The 13,417-nt window shown below is 38.4% G+C and overlaps 1 protein-coding gene across 1 annotated transcript in view; it reads right to left on the bottom strand.

Annotated features, from left to right (window-relative positions):
- Window positions 1–806: 806 nt before the first annotated feature.
- The window catches only part of LOC129692405 (selection and upkeep of intraepithelial T-cells protein 2-like), a gene marked incomplete at its 5' end in the record, with an annotated part of 27,885 nt that continues 15,274 nt past the window's right edge, over window positions 807–13,417 (bottom strand). Inside the window, 3 exons of the mRNA XM_055628744.1 lie at window positions 807–1,004; window positions 5,004–5,170; window positions 9,230–9,337. Coding sequence (XP_055484719.1) covers window positions 807–1,004; window positions 5,004–5,170; window positions 9,230–9,337 — 473 coding nt within the window. The remainder of the gene's footprint in view (window positions 1,005–5,003; window positions 5,171–9,229; window positions 9,338–13,417) is intronic.

Here is a 13,417-nt window from a genome sequence, read left to right as displayed (position 1 = left end):
TGAACAACCCAGGTCCTCTTAAAGAGCAAGAGGACATGAGACAAAAAAGAAATAGGGTCGGGGGAAGGACGAAATTAAAGGAAAGGGTGAAGGGAAATTGTATGTGTGGGAGAGGGGCATCTATGCAATCACCAATTCCAGCAGAATGTCAATCTGTGTGAGAAAAGGTAATTTGTTTCAACAAGACTCAGGAGTCAGTGTAGTGTTGGCCCAAACTTTTGAGTGTCTGACACAGATTAGTTTATTTCAGGCACCTCCAAGGACAGCACAATTTGAAAAAAGTTTTTTTGGTGATAATTAACTCAATATCATGTGCACAGCAAAGCTCAAGATATGATTACATCAAAACTAATATAAACTCCAAGTGACATCTTCCACAAAATTAATTAAGGAAGCACTTTTAAGGTAAACAAAGGTCTTGATAAGGATATGCAGGAGGACAGTATAATAGATAAACTGAGATAAACAAGCTTGAGATAACAGGCTAGGGAAGCTGGTTCGGACTGGCCATACAGATAACACAGAGGTTACCAGGGTATTAATCTTCTCCTCTCCTAGCCTTCTGGGTAAAACCAAAAAGGTAATACATATCTCCATTTAAATTGTGTATTTAATACGGCTGGTTTTCCTGTTGCTTACCTATGTCTCCTACGTCTCTCCCCTGTAAATTTTTCAAAGAGAAATTAATAGCTGTAATAGAGGTCAATGTTCAATGTTAACATACCTGGCTAGTCTAACTAATATAGACATGCATTAGAGAATTATAACGATAGTCAACAGAGGACCAAGGAAAACAGAAAGTCATCTTATTTTGTCCTCATTGTTTCTCCAAGGTCTTGGAAGTCTTGATGTCTTCCCATGTTATAGGCTTCCTCTTCTTGAAACATCTCCCCTAGATGAGTTTTTATATCTACTTTCAGATGCTTCATTTGTCTGGTGGTCTCTGGGATACTTTTCTGGTTGGATGCATCGAAGTAGAAGCCAGTTAGGACTTTGTTCAATTTCTGAAAAGACACAATTATAACCTTACCCTCATTCTACAAGAACTTCAGGGCCTTTCCATTGATTAATTTTTAGATCATTTTATGTAACATATACTTTAGAGTGTGTCCCCATCCAGGCAAAAGTTTTTGGGGGGCAGCAGAAAAGGCATTATCCTATAAAGTAAAATAAAATGATTACGTTTTACATAGCGAAATGTGGCATAGTATGCAGGGATTCTGGTGGCCCCTTTTTCATTTTTAAAATCTGTTGTTTAGGTATTTGATGGTGTCATTCTACAATAGCTTAATCCTATGGAATGTAAGGGGTTTCAGGAACATGTTAAAGATTTTGTAAATTGTAAAAAGTTTTACAGTATTTGTTTGTACAAGCAGGACAGCTATCATCATTTAGTTGTAATGAGAGTCCTAGAAAAGAAATATACAAAGAGCTGTTTGACAAAGTCAAGTTTCACACATGACACAACAATATTTTTTGTGGAGTCCCCAGTGCCCCATTTTATGCCTGAGGCAATGTTCCGCAGGTGACCATTTAGCAAGTGACAGTGTGCATGCCTTTAGCGCACTCCAAGCACATGTTTCTATACACCTGACAGAGGAGAAGCCCCAGACATAGACACCCTAGTTCCAGATATTATGTGAGAACCACCCGTTAATTATTCACTGGAAGCTTGGAATCCTACATAACGGATGCCTTCAATACAGGAAAAGCTATTATGAGCCTCCTCTAACTTCCTCCCTTGCCAGAGTCTGATTGTTCATGACAGATTAAAGAAAAGCAGGAAAGTAAAATAAATAAATAAATAAAACCTACTTAACAATGTCATTAATTTCTAAAGATCTATGTCTAAGGCTTTTGTATAATATTTAGGAATTTTGAAATTTAGGGCATTTTACTTAAAAGCTCAAAATGTCTCTCCTAGTAGGTAAAAGGATATTCAAAAGTACCTGAGAAATAATCACAGAAAATACTGAAGGAGAAAATGCTTTTTATTTTTACTGCAACCATGAAAGTATCTAGCTGATACTGTAAATCAGTGTTTTTCAACATTTCTAGTGCATTATTTAATAAGATATTCAGCTGCTCTGCTTTTAGTGTTGTTTTGGGGGAGGTTAACTGGGAGCCTCCAGAAAAACACTTAGAGTGGAGCCAAATTCTTAGTAATGATAGGCAGATAAGAACATACTGAATTGATATTAACCAAAATTTTTGTAAATAATCGAGAGTACATTGTTTGGAAAGTTTTAAGTTCAGAGGATGAAGAATACATTGTTGAGTAATTATATTTTCTAATTCATTATAAGGTAGTTGCTTTTGGTTTCATCTGGTGCTTTGTTTAAATTTTGTTCTTTTAGTTTATTTACCATGAAAGTTAAACACTTATTTAAGTATTGATTAGGTGACCAGGGGAGGAGACTGTCATCCATATTTGAATGAACAATACCTCAGAAAGATAAATCACACTGGCTTAAATGCTTTACGTACATAATGTTGACATATAATGTGGCTATTTTCCTTCCACTGTGTTAAAACTTTCCACTGATATCAGGTCATTGATTATTGATTATTTAAAGTAGAAACAGAGTACAACATATTCCTTATCACCAGGATGTTAAAGAAATAGAAAAGAAGCAGGCTTTTAAGCCAAATATACCACTGTAATGTCCTTGAGGAGTCAGACTAGGTGCAGAGAGCCTAGTGGGGGGGAGGGGGTCCCCATTGTTTTCATAGTAGTATTTATATCTCTAAGATCATGTAACAGGCAAAACTTACTCTTTACCTTTTTATCAATTATAAAAATAGGGGAATTTCAAGAATGTTCTCTATGTCCTAGTTGAAATTGTCCCTGTATTAGAAATAAGCTCTATTTTAACTTTTTCCCATGTGGGGGCTGTTATTCATCTATGCTGCAACATTCCTGCTGTGAGGGAATGTGAGGGAAAACAAATAGCTAAGCACCTGGACAACTGAGCCCTAGAGCTCAAGTGGGGGTTATGGAGCCCTAACCACTATATCCTGGAACTCTCGGCTGTTCCAACAGATGCTGATCTGGCTGGACCTGAGCAGAGGAAAAAGTGGCCCTGCCAGGACTTGTCAATATATGACCAGACGAGAAATCTCTCTCTCTCTCTCTCTCTCTCTCTCTCTCTCTGTGTGTGTGTGTGTGTGTGTGTCTGTCTGTCTGTCTGTCTTTCTGCCTTCTCCTCCTCTCTCCATCCCTTCCCTCCACCTTCTCTCCCTCACTCTCCCTTCCTGCTTCTCCAAATTATCCTCTTGAGAGGGTCCCAGCAATACATTGCAAAATCATAAAAGAGATTTCATCTCACCTTGCACCGGCTGTCTTCACATTGGCTCTACTGTGTTTCTAATTATCAACATCTATGGTTCCTTTTGTTTAGACACCAGGGATTGAATTTTATAGTCACTTGTACAGAGTTGCAAAACTGTTGCTCTGATTATTTTGATCCTCTGGATCTTAACAAACATTTCAATGACTATAAAATGCTGTCTCACAGGACTGAGAAGAAACCATACCCAGTTTACGCTCTCACTTGTGGTTGCAACCCCGTGGGTGAGAGAATCAAACTCCTACTCTCTGTTTCTATTTAAAGAAAAATTTCTAATTTCTTCCGAGAGTTGAGCCCCTCATGCTAGGCATCAGTTGGAGTGGGATTTGTGTGTGGGAAAGAGGCTACTATCGCCAAAGCCAGCGGAGTGATGATTTATGTAAGGTAAGAAGGCAGTTTGTTTCAACACGACTCAGTAGTCAGTGATGGTCCAGACCTCAAGAGTCTGACATCAGCAGTTTATTTCAGGCATGTATAAGGAGAGCACAGTTTGGAAACCAGTTTCTTAGAGATAATCAATCCCATGGGCACAACAAAACTAAATATATAACTACACCAAAACTATTGTAAAGTCCGAGTGATATCTTTCATAAAGATAGGTTCTATACATTAACTAAGGAAGCAGATTCATGGTGAGTAAAGGTGGTGATAAAGGTTTTGGGGAGGATAGTGCTACTGACTGGCTGAGATAAACATGCTCAAGGAAAGAATCTTGGGGATCTGGTGTGTCCTGGCCATACAGATAGCAGAGAGGTCCCCAGGCAATCACCTCAGCTTCCAAACTTTTAGGCAGAAAACAAGTAATAGATATCTTCCTTTAAAGAAACAACACGTGTGTTTAATATTTCTGGTTTCTGTGGTGCTTATTTTTGAAAACAAGCACCTATATTCCTTCTATAGGAAATGGCATAAATATAGTAATCCTATACGAATTTCTCAAAGCAAATAATTTGTTAAAGAGCAGCAACTGTTCTTAACGGCTGAGCCATCAATCACTCCAGATGCATGTATGTGTGTACATTTCTACTGGAACATTTCAGGATTCTATGTAATGGATAAATCACAAGAATATATCGTGGAAGTTTTCTTTTGGGTTATCAGTTTTATACTCTCATTTATTTTTAGGTAAAAATATGTTTACACAGTAAGGGCAGGGATGTTTAGCTTTAGAAATTAGTTAGAGGACATTTCAAAGATGTAGCCTTCACAAATACAAGTTTATAAATGTAGCTGGTCTGGCCCTTAGGGGTATTTACATAATTTTCTAAAAGAAAACTATTAAAATTTAAATGAATGTTTGTACCCTTTAAAATGTAAGTCTAAACTATTATAGATCACATTTAAAAAAAATAGTACAGTGCTTGCAAAAGGCTCATTATGCAGAGGCTTTCCAGAATGTGTGGAAGAAATGACCGACTACCTGTCTGTACCTTGGAATGATATCATAACTGTACAGTAAGCTCTGGGACAGTCATTAACCCGAGAGACACCAACACTGACACCAGGGAAAGCTCCAGGATTCCTATCAGGAGGCTATGGTCTAGCAGCCTTTATACAACACACAGTTCTTCATTTGGCTTTTTTTTTTTTTTTTATGTTACTAAGATGAAAGGACCAGAAAGGTCACCTCTTAGACATGTGAGCACTGGTCACCTGAAACAGATCTTCTGAGTTGCTGCTATTCCCATCATAGTTACCTTCCAACCTGAAGTAAATGAAGGAAATGAGCTTGAGGATGAACACTATCAGCACACACAGGATCACACTAATATCTTCCAACCACAGAGCATCCAATTCAAAATGCGGATCTGAAGCTGGGACTGGAAGAGGGGAAAGAATCAGAACAGTTGCAGCCAGGAGAGGAGGTTACTTTATACAAAATGTAGAATCACTTTTCAGGTTCCTATTGTTCAATGCTTCCTACAAAAAACAAAACAAAACAAAACAAAACAAAAAACTAATAGAGAACAAACTTTGCCTATTTGATGGAGATGAGCATGTTTGTGTCAAGCCTGGAAGAGGAGACAGAGAATGGCTTGAGGTACCCATTCTCCTCAAGTATCATGGCTTTCTCTTACCAGTCTGTCTGAAAATCACATGGATATATTGTGGTTTTATTTAGTGCTGAGGCTGCCCGGGAGCTCTGACCATGGAGGGTATGGTGAACAGAGCATTCTTAGATGATCAGGGTCTCTGGAATGGAAGAGGTCTTACAATTCTCAAGTATCATATTCCCTGGGAAGCATCCTCCCTCCATCCTCATCTTCATCTGTCTTCACTTTCCGTCTGCTACACCTCTCCCCTGATACCCATCTATACCATTCCCTTTCTCAGCATGGATGTCTGTTCAAGACCCACCCATTGAGAGTCTAGATCTTTGTGATGAGGAACGTTTGATACTTCCCCATCCACCCACAGATGTGCCTTGCAATGTAGGGCACAGATGTTCATCAAGTACATCCTTCTGAAAATTTTCAGGTGAGGAATAGTTTCCTGGCTCCTCCTCGGGTTTGTGGCTAGCTCTGAAATAAAACTGAAAGAGACAGATTCGTAGGAGAAAAGAACAACAGATAATCACCAGTGTTCTTTATGATAGAGCATCTTTTAGGACAAAGATTCCCAGCTCAGGGTGACTTATCTATTTGTATGCCTCTGCTTGGTGAATCATGGGCAGCTGTTTCTCAGTATGATAGGACTAAAGAACAGACAAAACGTAGCCTGCCAGTTTGGTTTGTTTCCGGCTTCTGTTTTTCTCTCTGTGATGTAGGTCAGATCTCTTCTCAGATGAAGTTCTTATGGCCTACTGCCAAAACCAGGCAAGAGAATTTCTGCCTTGGCCAACTCGTAGAAACAGAGGTCTGGAAGTTAGGGCAGGGTCTTCAGAATTTCAAAAAAGGAGGAACTAGATTCCTGATTCAATTTGGTATAGAGGAATTCTAGATTTTGGCCTGCCTCAGGAGGAAATGTGAGAAGGAGAAAGAAGGGCAGAGGGAGGGTAGGAAGGGTTTCCATTAATGCCCTTTGGGGTCTCCTTCAGTTTTAAATGCACAGTGTACTGAAGTAACATATTTTGTATTTTCATTCTCAGAATTTCAACAATCCCCACTGGACACAGGCACTGCACCAGTTAGCATTGGAGCCATCAGTAAGCCAAATAGACAGAATTCCTCTGGAGAAGAGCTCCCCACAGAGTTCACAGTGTGGTGATGGTGGGAAGTAGAAAGACAAAAACAACGACAGGTGTTGGCAAGTGCATGAAGAAATGGGCATTCTCGTGTATTCTGGTGGGAATTTCAAATGATGAGGACATGGCATGTTATCTCCTCAGAAAAAAATACAATTACCATGTGATTCAGAGTTTTGGACATATGTGCAGAAGAATGGAGAACACTCTCTAGGAGCGGTATTTGTTTGCCTGTTTTCACAGGAGAATCAGGGCCAATAACGAACAGATGCACAATCCATACTTTTATTCTTCGGGCCTGATCTAAACCATTAGAAGCTACCGTTCTATACACAGAAGTCAAAATAGCATGGGAAGGAAGTCATGCTTTGTCCCAGCTCCCTTGTGAAAAAAAGAAATAAAATCTTCTAAATTTCATTTGTCAATGTGCCCATAAATCTTCATTTCCAGCCTGTAACTTCAGTTTTCATGTGTGTAACAGGCCCTTTTATAAAGCAGAAGACACCATTATTTTTCATTTTAATTATGGCAAAGCTACCTGATATTAAATTTACCACATTGGCCATTTTTTTTACTTTATAATTTTGTGACATTAGGTACATTAATATTGTGCAACTCCCATTACCATTCATCTTTGTAAATGTATTTATATTCCCAAATTAAATTGAGTCCATCAAAAATAAGACCACACCTTTTTTTTTTTTTTTTTCTGCTTCTAGCTTCTGTAAACGGCCACTCTACTTTCTACATGTAAGATCTGTATTACTTTAAGGGCCTTATTTAAGAAGAATAAGTGTCTTTTTATGACTAAATTGTTCTACTGAGGATAAGGCCCTAAACCTCATCTATGCGTATATCTTATTGCCCAGTTTACACCTTACTCTTATGTGTTTTAAGGCTGATGCTGTGTACATTTCACAGGAGGAAATGAATGACAAACTCTTCTAGTGATTCCGCATTATGATTTGTGGCTTCAGCACTGGCTTACTATAACTCAGCAGTTCTTCATTTGTGGGTCACATCCATCAGAAAACACATATTTCAAACGGTTTAGGAACCTCTCACCATAAATTTATGTTTATTGCTACTTCATAACTTTAATTTTGCCACTGAGAAGTGTCTCAGTTCCTAACATCATGGGAAATATGTTTTCCAATGGCTATGATTCACAGGTTGAGAAGTGCTACATAATATAGGATCATTTTGTCTCAGGGCACTGTGCCTTTGTACATAATTTCCCTAAGCACCTTAAAGGTAAAATGGAGGACAAACATTTCAAATATATCCTTGTATTTTAATTTCCATCTTTATTTTACCCTCAATGATGAAAAGAAAGAATGACCCCAGCTGTCTATAGACACCATAAAATCAAACAAAATTTGTTGGAAAAATGGGTAATTTAGAGAAGGATGTCTTTTGATTTGCATCAAAATCTAAGAAAAAGTTTTGAATTTAAAATTATCTTTTTACAACGCAGATGTGTTTTAAAATTAATAGTATTCAAATCATTGCTCAATTATAGCATTTCACTTTGACAATTATTATTTGAACCAATTTTGCTTTTGTGAATATATATTATTTTGAATTTATTCTTTAATGTTCTTTTTTTCGCCCAAGACAGGGTTTCTTTGTGTAGCCTTGGGGATCCTGGACTCACTTTGTAGACCAGAACTCACAGAGATCTGCCTGCCTCTGCCTCCCTGAATGCTGTCATTAAAGGTGTGGGCTACCATGCCTTACTACAAATAATTTTTTTACAACATATTCTTATTATGTTTTTCCCTCCACTCTGCTGTTCTCAGCTTCTTCTCATCTCCTCAGCCACCCAACTTGAAGACTTCTTTTACTTTCTGATTTTACAAAAGTTGATATTGGACACAATGTATCTCAACCCCCTTTTACTACAACATCCTCTGAGCTCTCCAATTCATCTCCCTCCCTATGTCATGTCCTTTTTTTAGTTTTTGGTAAAGCAATGAGTTTTATGGGTGTTGCTGCTGGCTTGTAGGGCGTGGAGTCACAGAGGCATAGGCAACCTACCAATGGCCAAACTACCAAAGAAAACAGACTCTTGCTCCCCCAGCATCCATTAACTGCTAATAGCTCCTCAGCTGGGGTTGGCACCTAAGATGCCCTGCTCTTTTTAATGCTGGAAATTTTAGCGGTTAGACCTTGATTATAAAGGTTTGAGATATTGGAACAAGAGAGATGGCCCAGCAGTTAAGAGCACTAACTCTTCTTTTTGAGGGCCCAGCAACCACATGGTGGCTAATAACTACCTGGGGAACCTAACACCATCTTCTGGCTTTCACGGGTACTATACATGAAGGCAAAATACCACTGCACATAAACAATATTTAAAAAGACTGGAAGTTTAACATACTGTATTATTATCTCCTTTAGACTAAAAGTATAAGGAATTCAGAACAATTTACTAGGTAATTATGATTGTTGAATTTCTGAAAAAAAAAACCCACTATAATTTGTAAAGAAATTCTTTTGGAGCAGAGTAATCAGCTGCATACACTCTTAAGCCTATAAAATACAGGATTCTGGGAGCTAGAAATTGTGGTTGTGTTCTAATGGCCCACTGACACTGTATTTCAAGCAACAATCATTCTTCTTTTGTTAAATGTCTTACTGGGGAGATGGGAGAAGATTTTTACCAGATGGCATCAGCCTCTTGCTTACATACCTCTTTGCTTTAGATGCAAAAGGAGCATGACTCCTACAATTGCACACATGGAAATCATGAATACCATTGGGCCCTTTATGCAATGACAAATTCTCATGCAGTAGCTACCTAAAACAAAAAAAATAATGTTATAATCACTTGATATTTCACTGAGGATACTCTACATTGGAAAGCATACATTAAGAAATTAAGAGCTAATGTGTGTGTGTGTGTGTGTGTGTGTGTGTGTGTGTGTGTGTGTGTGTAAAGTGAAATATATCAGCTTACACATGAAAGGGCTATTTTTCAATACTTTCTGCTTGTGTTCATAGATGAAGAAAAGATTTTGGATTAGAATATAAGATAACAGGAGTGAAAAGGAGAGTTGTTTTTAAGATGGGGCAGGTTTGAGATTGAGATTAAGCTCAAAGGAGAGTAGCTAATTTTTCCACTACTCTATCTCATTTGTCATGAGTGGGCATTATTAAGATCAAGAGACAGAGCTATGCAGTCCTGATTATTATTTTTCTGGGTTTTTAAAGAGGATGAAAGGAGGATAGCTCTGAAGTCCCCTAAACAATGCAACAGGTCCTAATTTTCTTAATAGGAAACAGTTTATCTCTACAGGGCATTATCCAGCACAAAGAAAGTTGTGACTTCGTGGCTTTCAGGCGAGTGGGCACAGGCTAGGCCCCACAAAAGGGAGGCTGGCAATGGCGTGCTGTTTCAGTCGGACAGCAGTGTTCAGAAGGCCACTGGGAACGACATAACATAGGGATGTAAACAATGAAGCCCCAAAACTTTGGAGAAATACAGAAGCATTCATTCCTAGACCCTTAGGTGATGGCTGTACTGCATTCATTGGAGTACATCTAGGGGATCTGAATGTCTTAGATAAATAGAACTATGGCAAAAGAGGTGTTAAAATTTTAATTTATTGCCACATATTCATCACATATAGCAATGAATTTCTTTAATATATTTTCATTCAGATATTCACTAATCATTGACCATATTGCCACCCCCATAAAAATCTTTTGTCTCCCTCCCTCTCACGTAATGGTCCCTTTTATCTCCCAGACCATGTTGTTTTAACATTAACATCACACATATTTAAAAAGTTTCTCGTAGCTATGTAAGCTTTATAATCCACAATTGAAGAAAATCATAACTGTATTTCTGAGTTATATTAGTTAAAATATCAATTTCCCGGTGCATTCCCTTCATGCCCTACAAATAACTGACAGTCCAATTCTTTGTAGCTCAGTAAAACTTCACCATATCATATCATTACATCATTACATTATTACATCATTACAATGTGATATACATTGTATATCACATCATTACATATTTTTATCTGTTCCTCTGTTCACAGACCTCAAAACTGATCTCATGCTTACTTGACTACTTTGAGTACCGCCTTAATAAAATGAAACGTACAGTTATTTCAGCTTTGCGGTAACTTGGGGTCTATGGGAGTATACATAGAGTAGTCATAACACTAGGGCATATCAAAGTTCTAAGTTTAGGTTTTTGAGAGTCTTTGCCATATGATTTGTTATGGGAGGATGTGAACAAACAACAGTCTCAGACGTAACATCTACAATAGAACAAAGAAAGTATTCTACTTTCAGTCCAGTTTGGTGGACCAGTGAGTTTCCCGGGATTACTTGGAAGAACATGGGTTACTCAATGGTAACTGTGTAACTGAAAGGTTCCTTTCAGCACTAATGGCAAGTCACGAATATTGCTTCTCTGGAGATCTTTGCTCAACTTAAAGGGAATTTCAACGAAATGATTTTTCTCCAGAAGTTGTTTACTGATTTTATAAGTAATAATGAGGGTGAGAATTATGAAATATATAAGTTATGTGAGTTTCCTGATCTTTTTATGCTTCCTTTGTTTCTTAAGTGTTAGTAATCTTCCTTTACTTGCTTGGAAAAAATTCTATTAAAAAAAAGAACTACACAACACCCTCTCCCCCGTTCCTTCCTCCAACTCTTGTGTTCTTTTGTTTCATTTTTATGACCTTTTCTGAACTTTGAAAGGAGTTGTGCAGGTGTCTTTATTTGTTGTTTCACAGATGCTTTTCCAAATCTATAAGACACTCACGAGTTAGCCTTACACAATGAAATCTCTTTTATAGAACGTGGGCGGGATCTTTGAAGTACTATCCACCTCAAGCAAGAGTCCATTGGTTCTTGGGGGCTAAAAGAATACTAATGAGCCAGGGTGAATACTGCATGAAAACGTCCTACCCTTTGTATCAATTATTTCATTATGAAGATCCATGCTGGTATAAGTGCATGGACATTAGAAACTATCCATGTAGCCATCTACAACTCAATCATATTTTCTAAGTCATCAGGTCTCCACGTCCTGGGGTGCAGCTCTTGTAGGAACCCTGAGGCTCTTTCCAACCTTGATAGTTCTTTGGGTTGTGCTATTTTGTGCTGCTCCTTCTGGCTCAACGCTAAGGAGGAACAGGGTGTTATATAGACTTCTGTGTCTATTGCTGCAGCTGGCTCCCTGGCTGACCAGTTCTGATCCAGCCCCACAGCCTCTTTTCTTCATTAACCATATATGATTATAGAAAGGTGATAAATGAAAACATTCACTTTGGGGATACTTATTTACATGGAAGAAACGCCGCATATTCTGGCATATATCTATCTCTATGAACAGTTCAATAATTTCCCTATGCTGTTTCATCATTTATGCCTTCCATGAACTGTTTCTCAGGCTTTAAAGCCTTCTAGAAGCCTACCAATATATAACATTTGATATTTTGGTGAAAATGTCCCCTAGCATTCCATCTATCACATTTATCTTAGAGTGAACTTGTAGATCCTTTTGTCTACTTTGCTTCATCAGCTTTTTTTATATTAATTGCAGTTTATTTGCTTTTTATCCCAGCTGTAGCCCCCTTCCTCATTCCCTACCAATCCTACCCTTCCTCCCTCTTCTCCTCCCATGCCCCTCTCCAAGTCCACTGATAGGGGAGGTCCTCTTCCCCTTCCATTTGACCCTAATTTATCAGGTCTCATCAGGACTGCCTGCATTGTTTTCTGTGGCCTAGCAAGGCTGTTCCCCCTTCAGGAGAAGGTGGTCAAAGAGCCAGCCATAGAGTTCATGTCAGAGACATAATAAAACACTTGCAAATCGAATCCAAGAACACATAAAATATATCAGCCACCACGACCAAGTAGGCTTCATCCCAGGCATGCAGGGGTGGTTCAATATATAAAAATCCATCAATGTAATCTACCATATAAACAAACTGAAGGAGAAAAACCACATTATTATCTCCTTAGATGCTGAAAAAGCATTTGACAAAATCCAACACCCATTCATGTTTAAAGTCTTGGAGAGATCAGGGATACAAGGCACATACCTAAACATAGTAAAGACAATATACAGCAAGCCTATAGCCAATATCAAACTCAATGGAGAGAAACTTAAATCAATCGCACTGAAATCAGGGACAAGGCAAGGCTGCCCAGTGTCTCCATATCTCTTCAACATAGTACTTGAAGTTCTATCTAGAGCAATAAGACAACTAAAGGAGATCAAGGGGATACAAATTGGAAAGGAAGAAGTCAAAGTATCACTATTTGCAGATGATATGATAGTATACATTAGCGACCCCAAAAATTCAACCAGAGAACTCCTCCAGCTGATAAACACCTTCAGCAAAGTGGCTGGATAAAAAATTAACTCAAAAAAAAAATCAGAAGCCCTCCTGTATACCAAAGACAAAAGGGCCGAGAAAGAATTAGGGAAACAACATCCTTCACAATAGCCACTAATAACATAAAGTACCTTGGCGTGACTCTAACCAAGCTTCATCAGCTTTTGAATGACAACAGTGTAAGTCATTCAGATCTGTCAAAGCCTTTTCTACCATGCAAAGATCACATCCAACCAAGGGGGCTCAGCAAAGCCACTAAAGTTCCATAGCAGTAGCTGAATTAGCTTTTTCCTTTAGTTTTTGCAAAGAGATTCTAGCCATCCTGGGCACTGGCTATCTCCTCTGTAGCAAAGTCTCCTGCCTATTCTTCTTCTGTTGCCTTCCCTAAAGATGCTGTGGAAATCTTGGCTGGAGCATCTGAGTTTCATACTCAGATGAAACAGATGCCATACTCACCCATGAGGTATTCCACCTGAAGCCACCGAAAGAAAGATTTCCACAAGAACAGCCTCCTT

Source organism: Psammomys obesus, unplaced genomic scaffold, assembly GCF_907164565.1.
Source record: "Psammomys obesus unplaced genomic scaffold, mPsaObe1.curated_primary_1811, whole genome shotgun sequence".
In the NCBI taxonomy this organism is placed as follows: Eukaryota; Metazoa; Chordata; class Mammalia; order Rodentia; family Muridae; genus Psammomys; species Psammomys obesus.
This window is presented reverse-complemented; position numbering and strand designations above follow the sequence as displayed.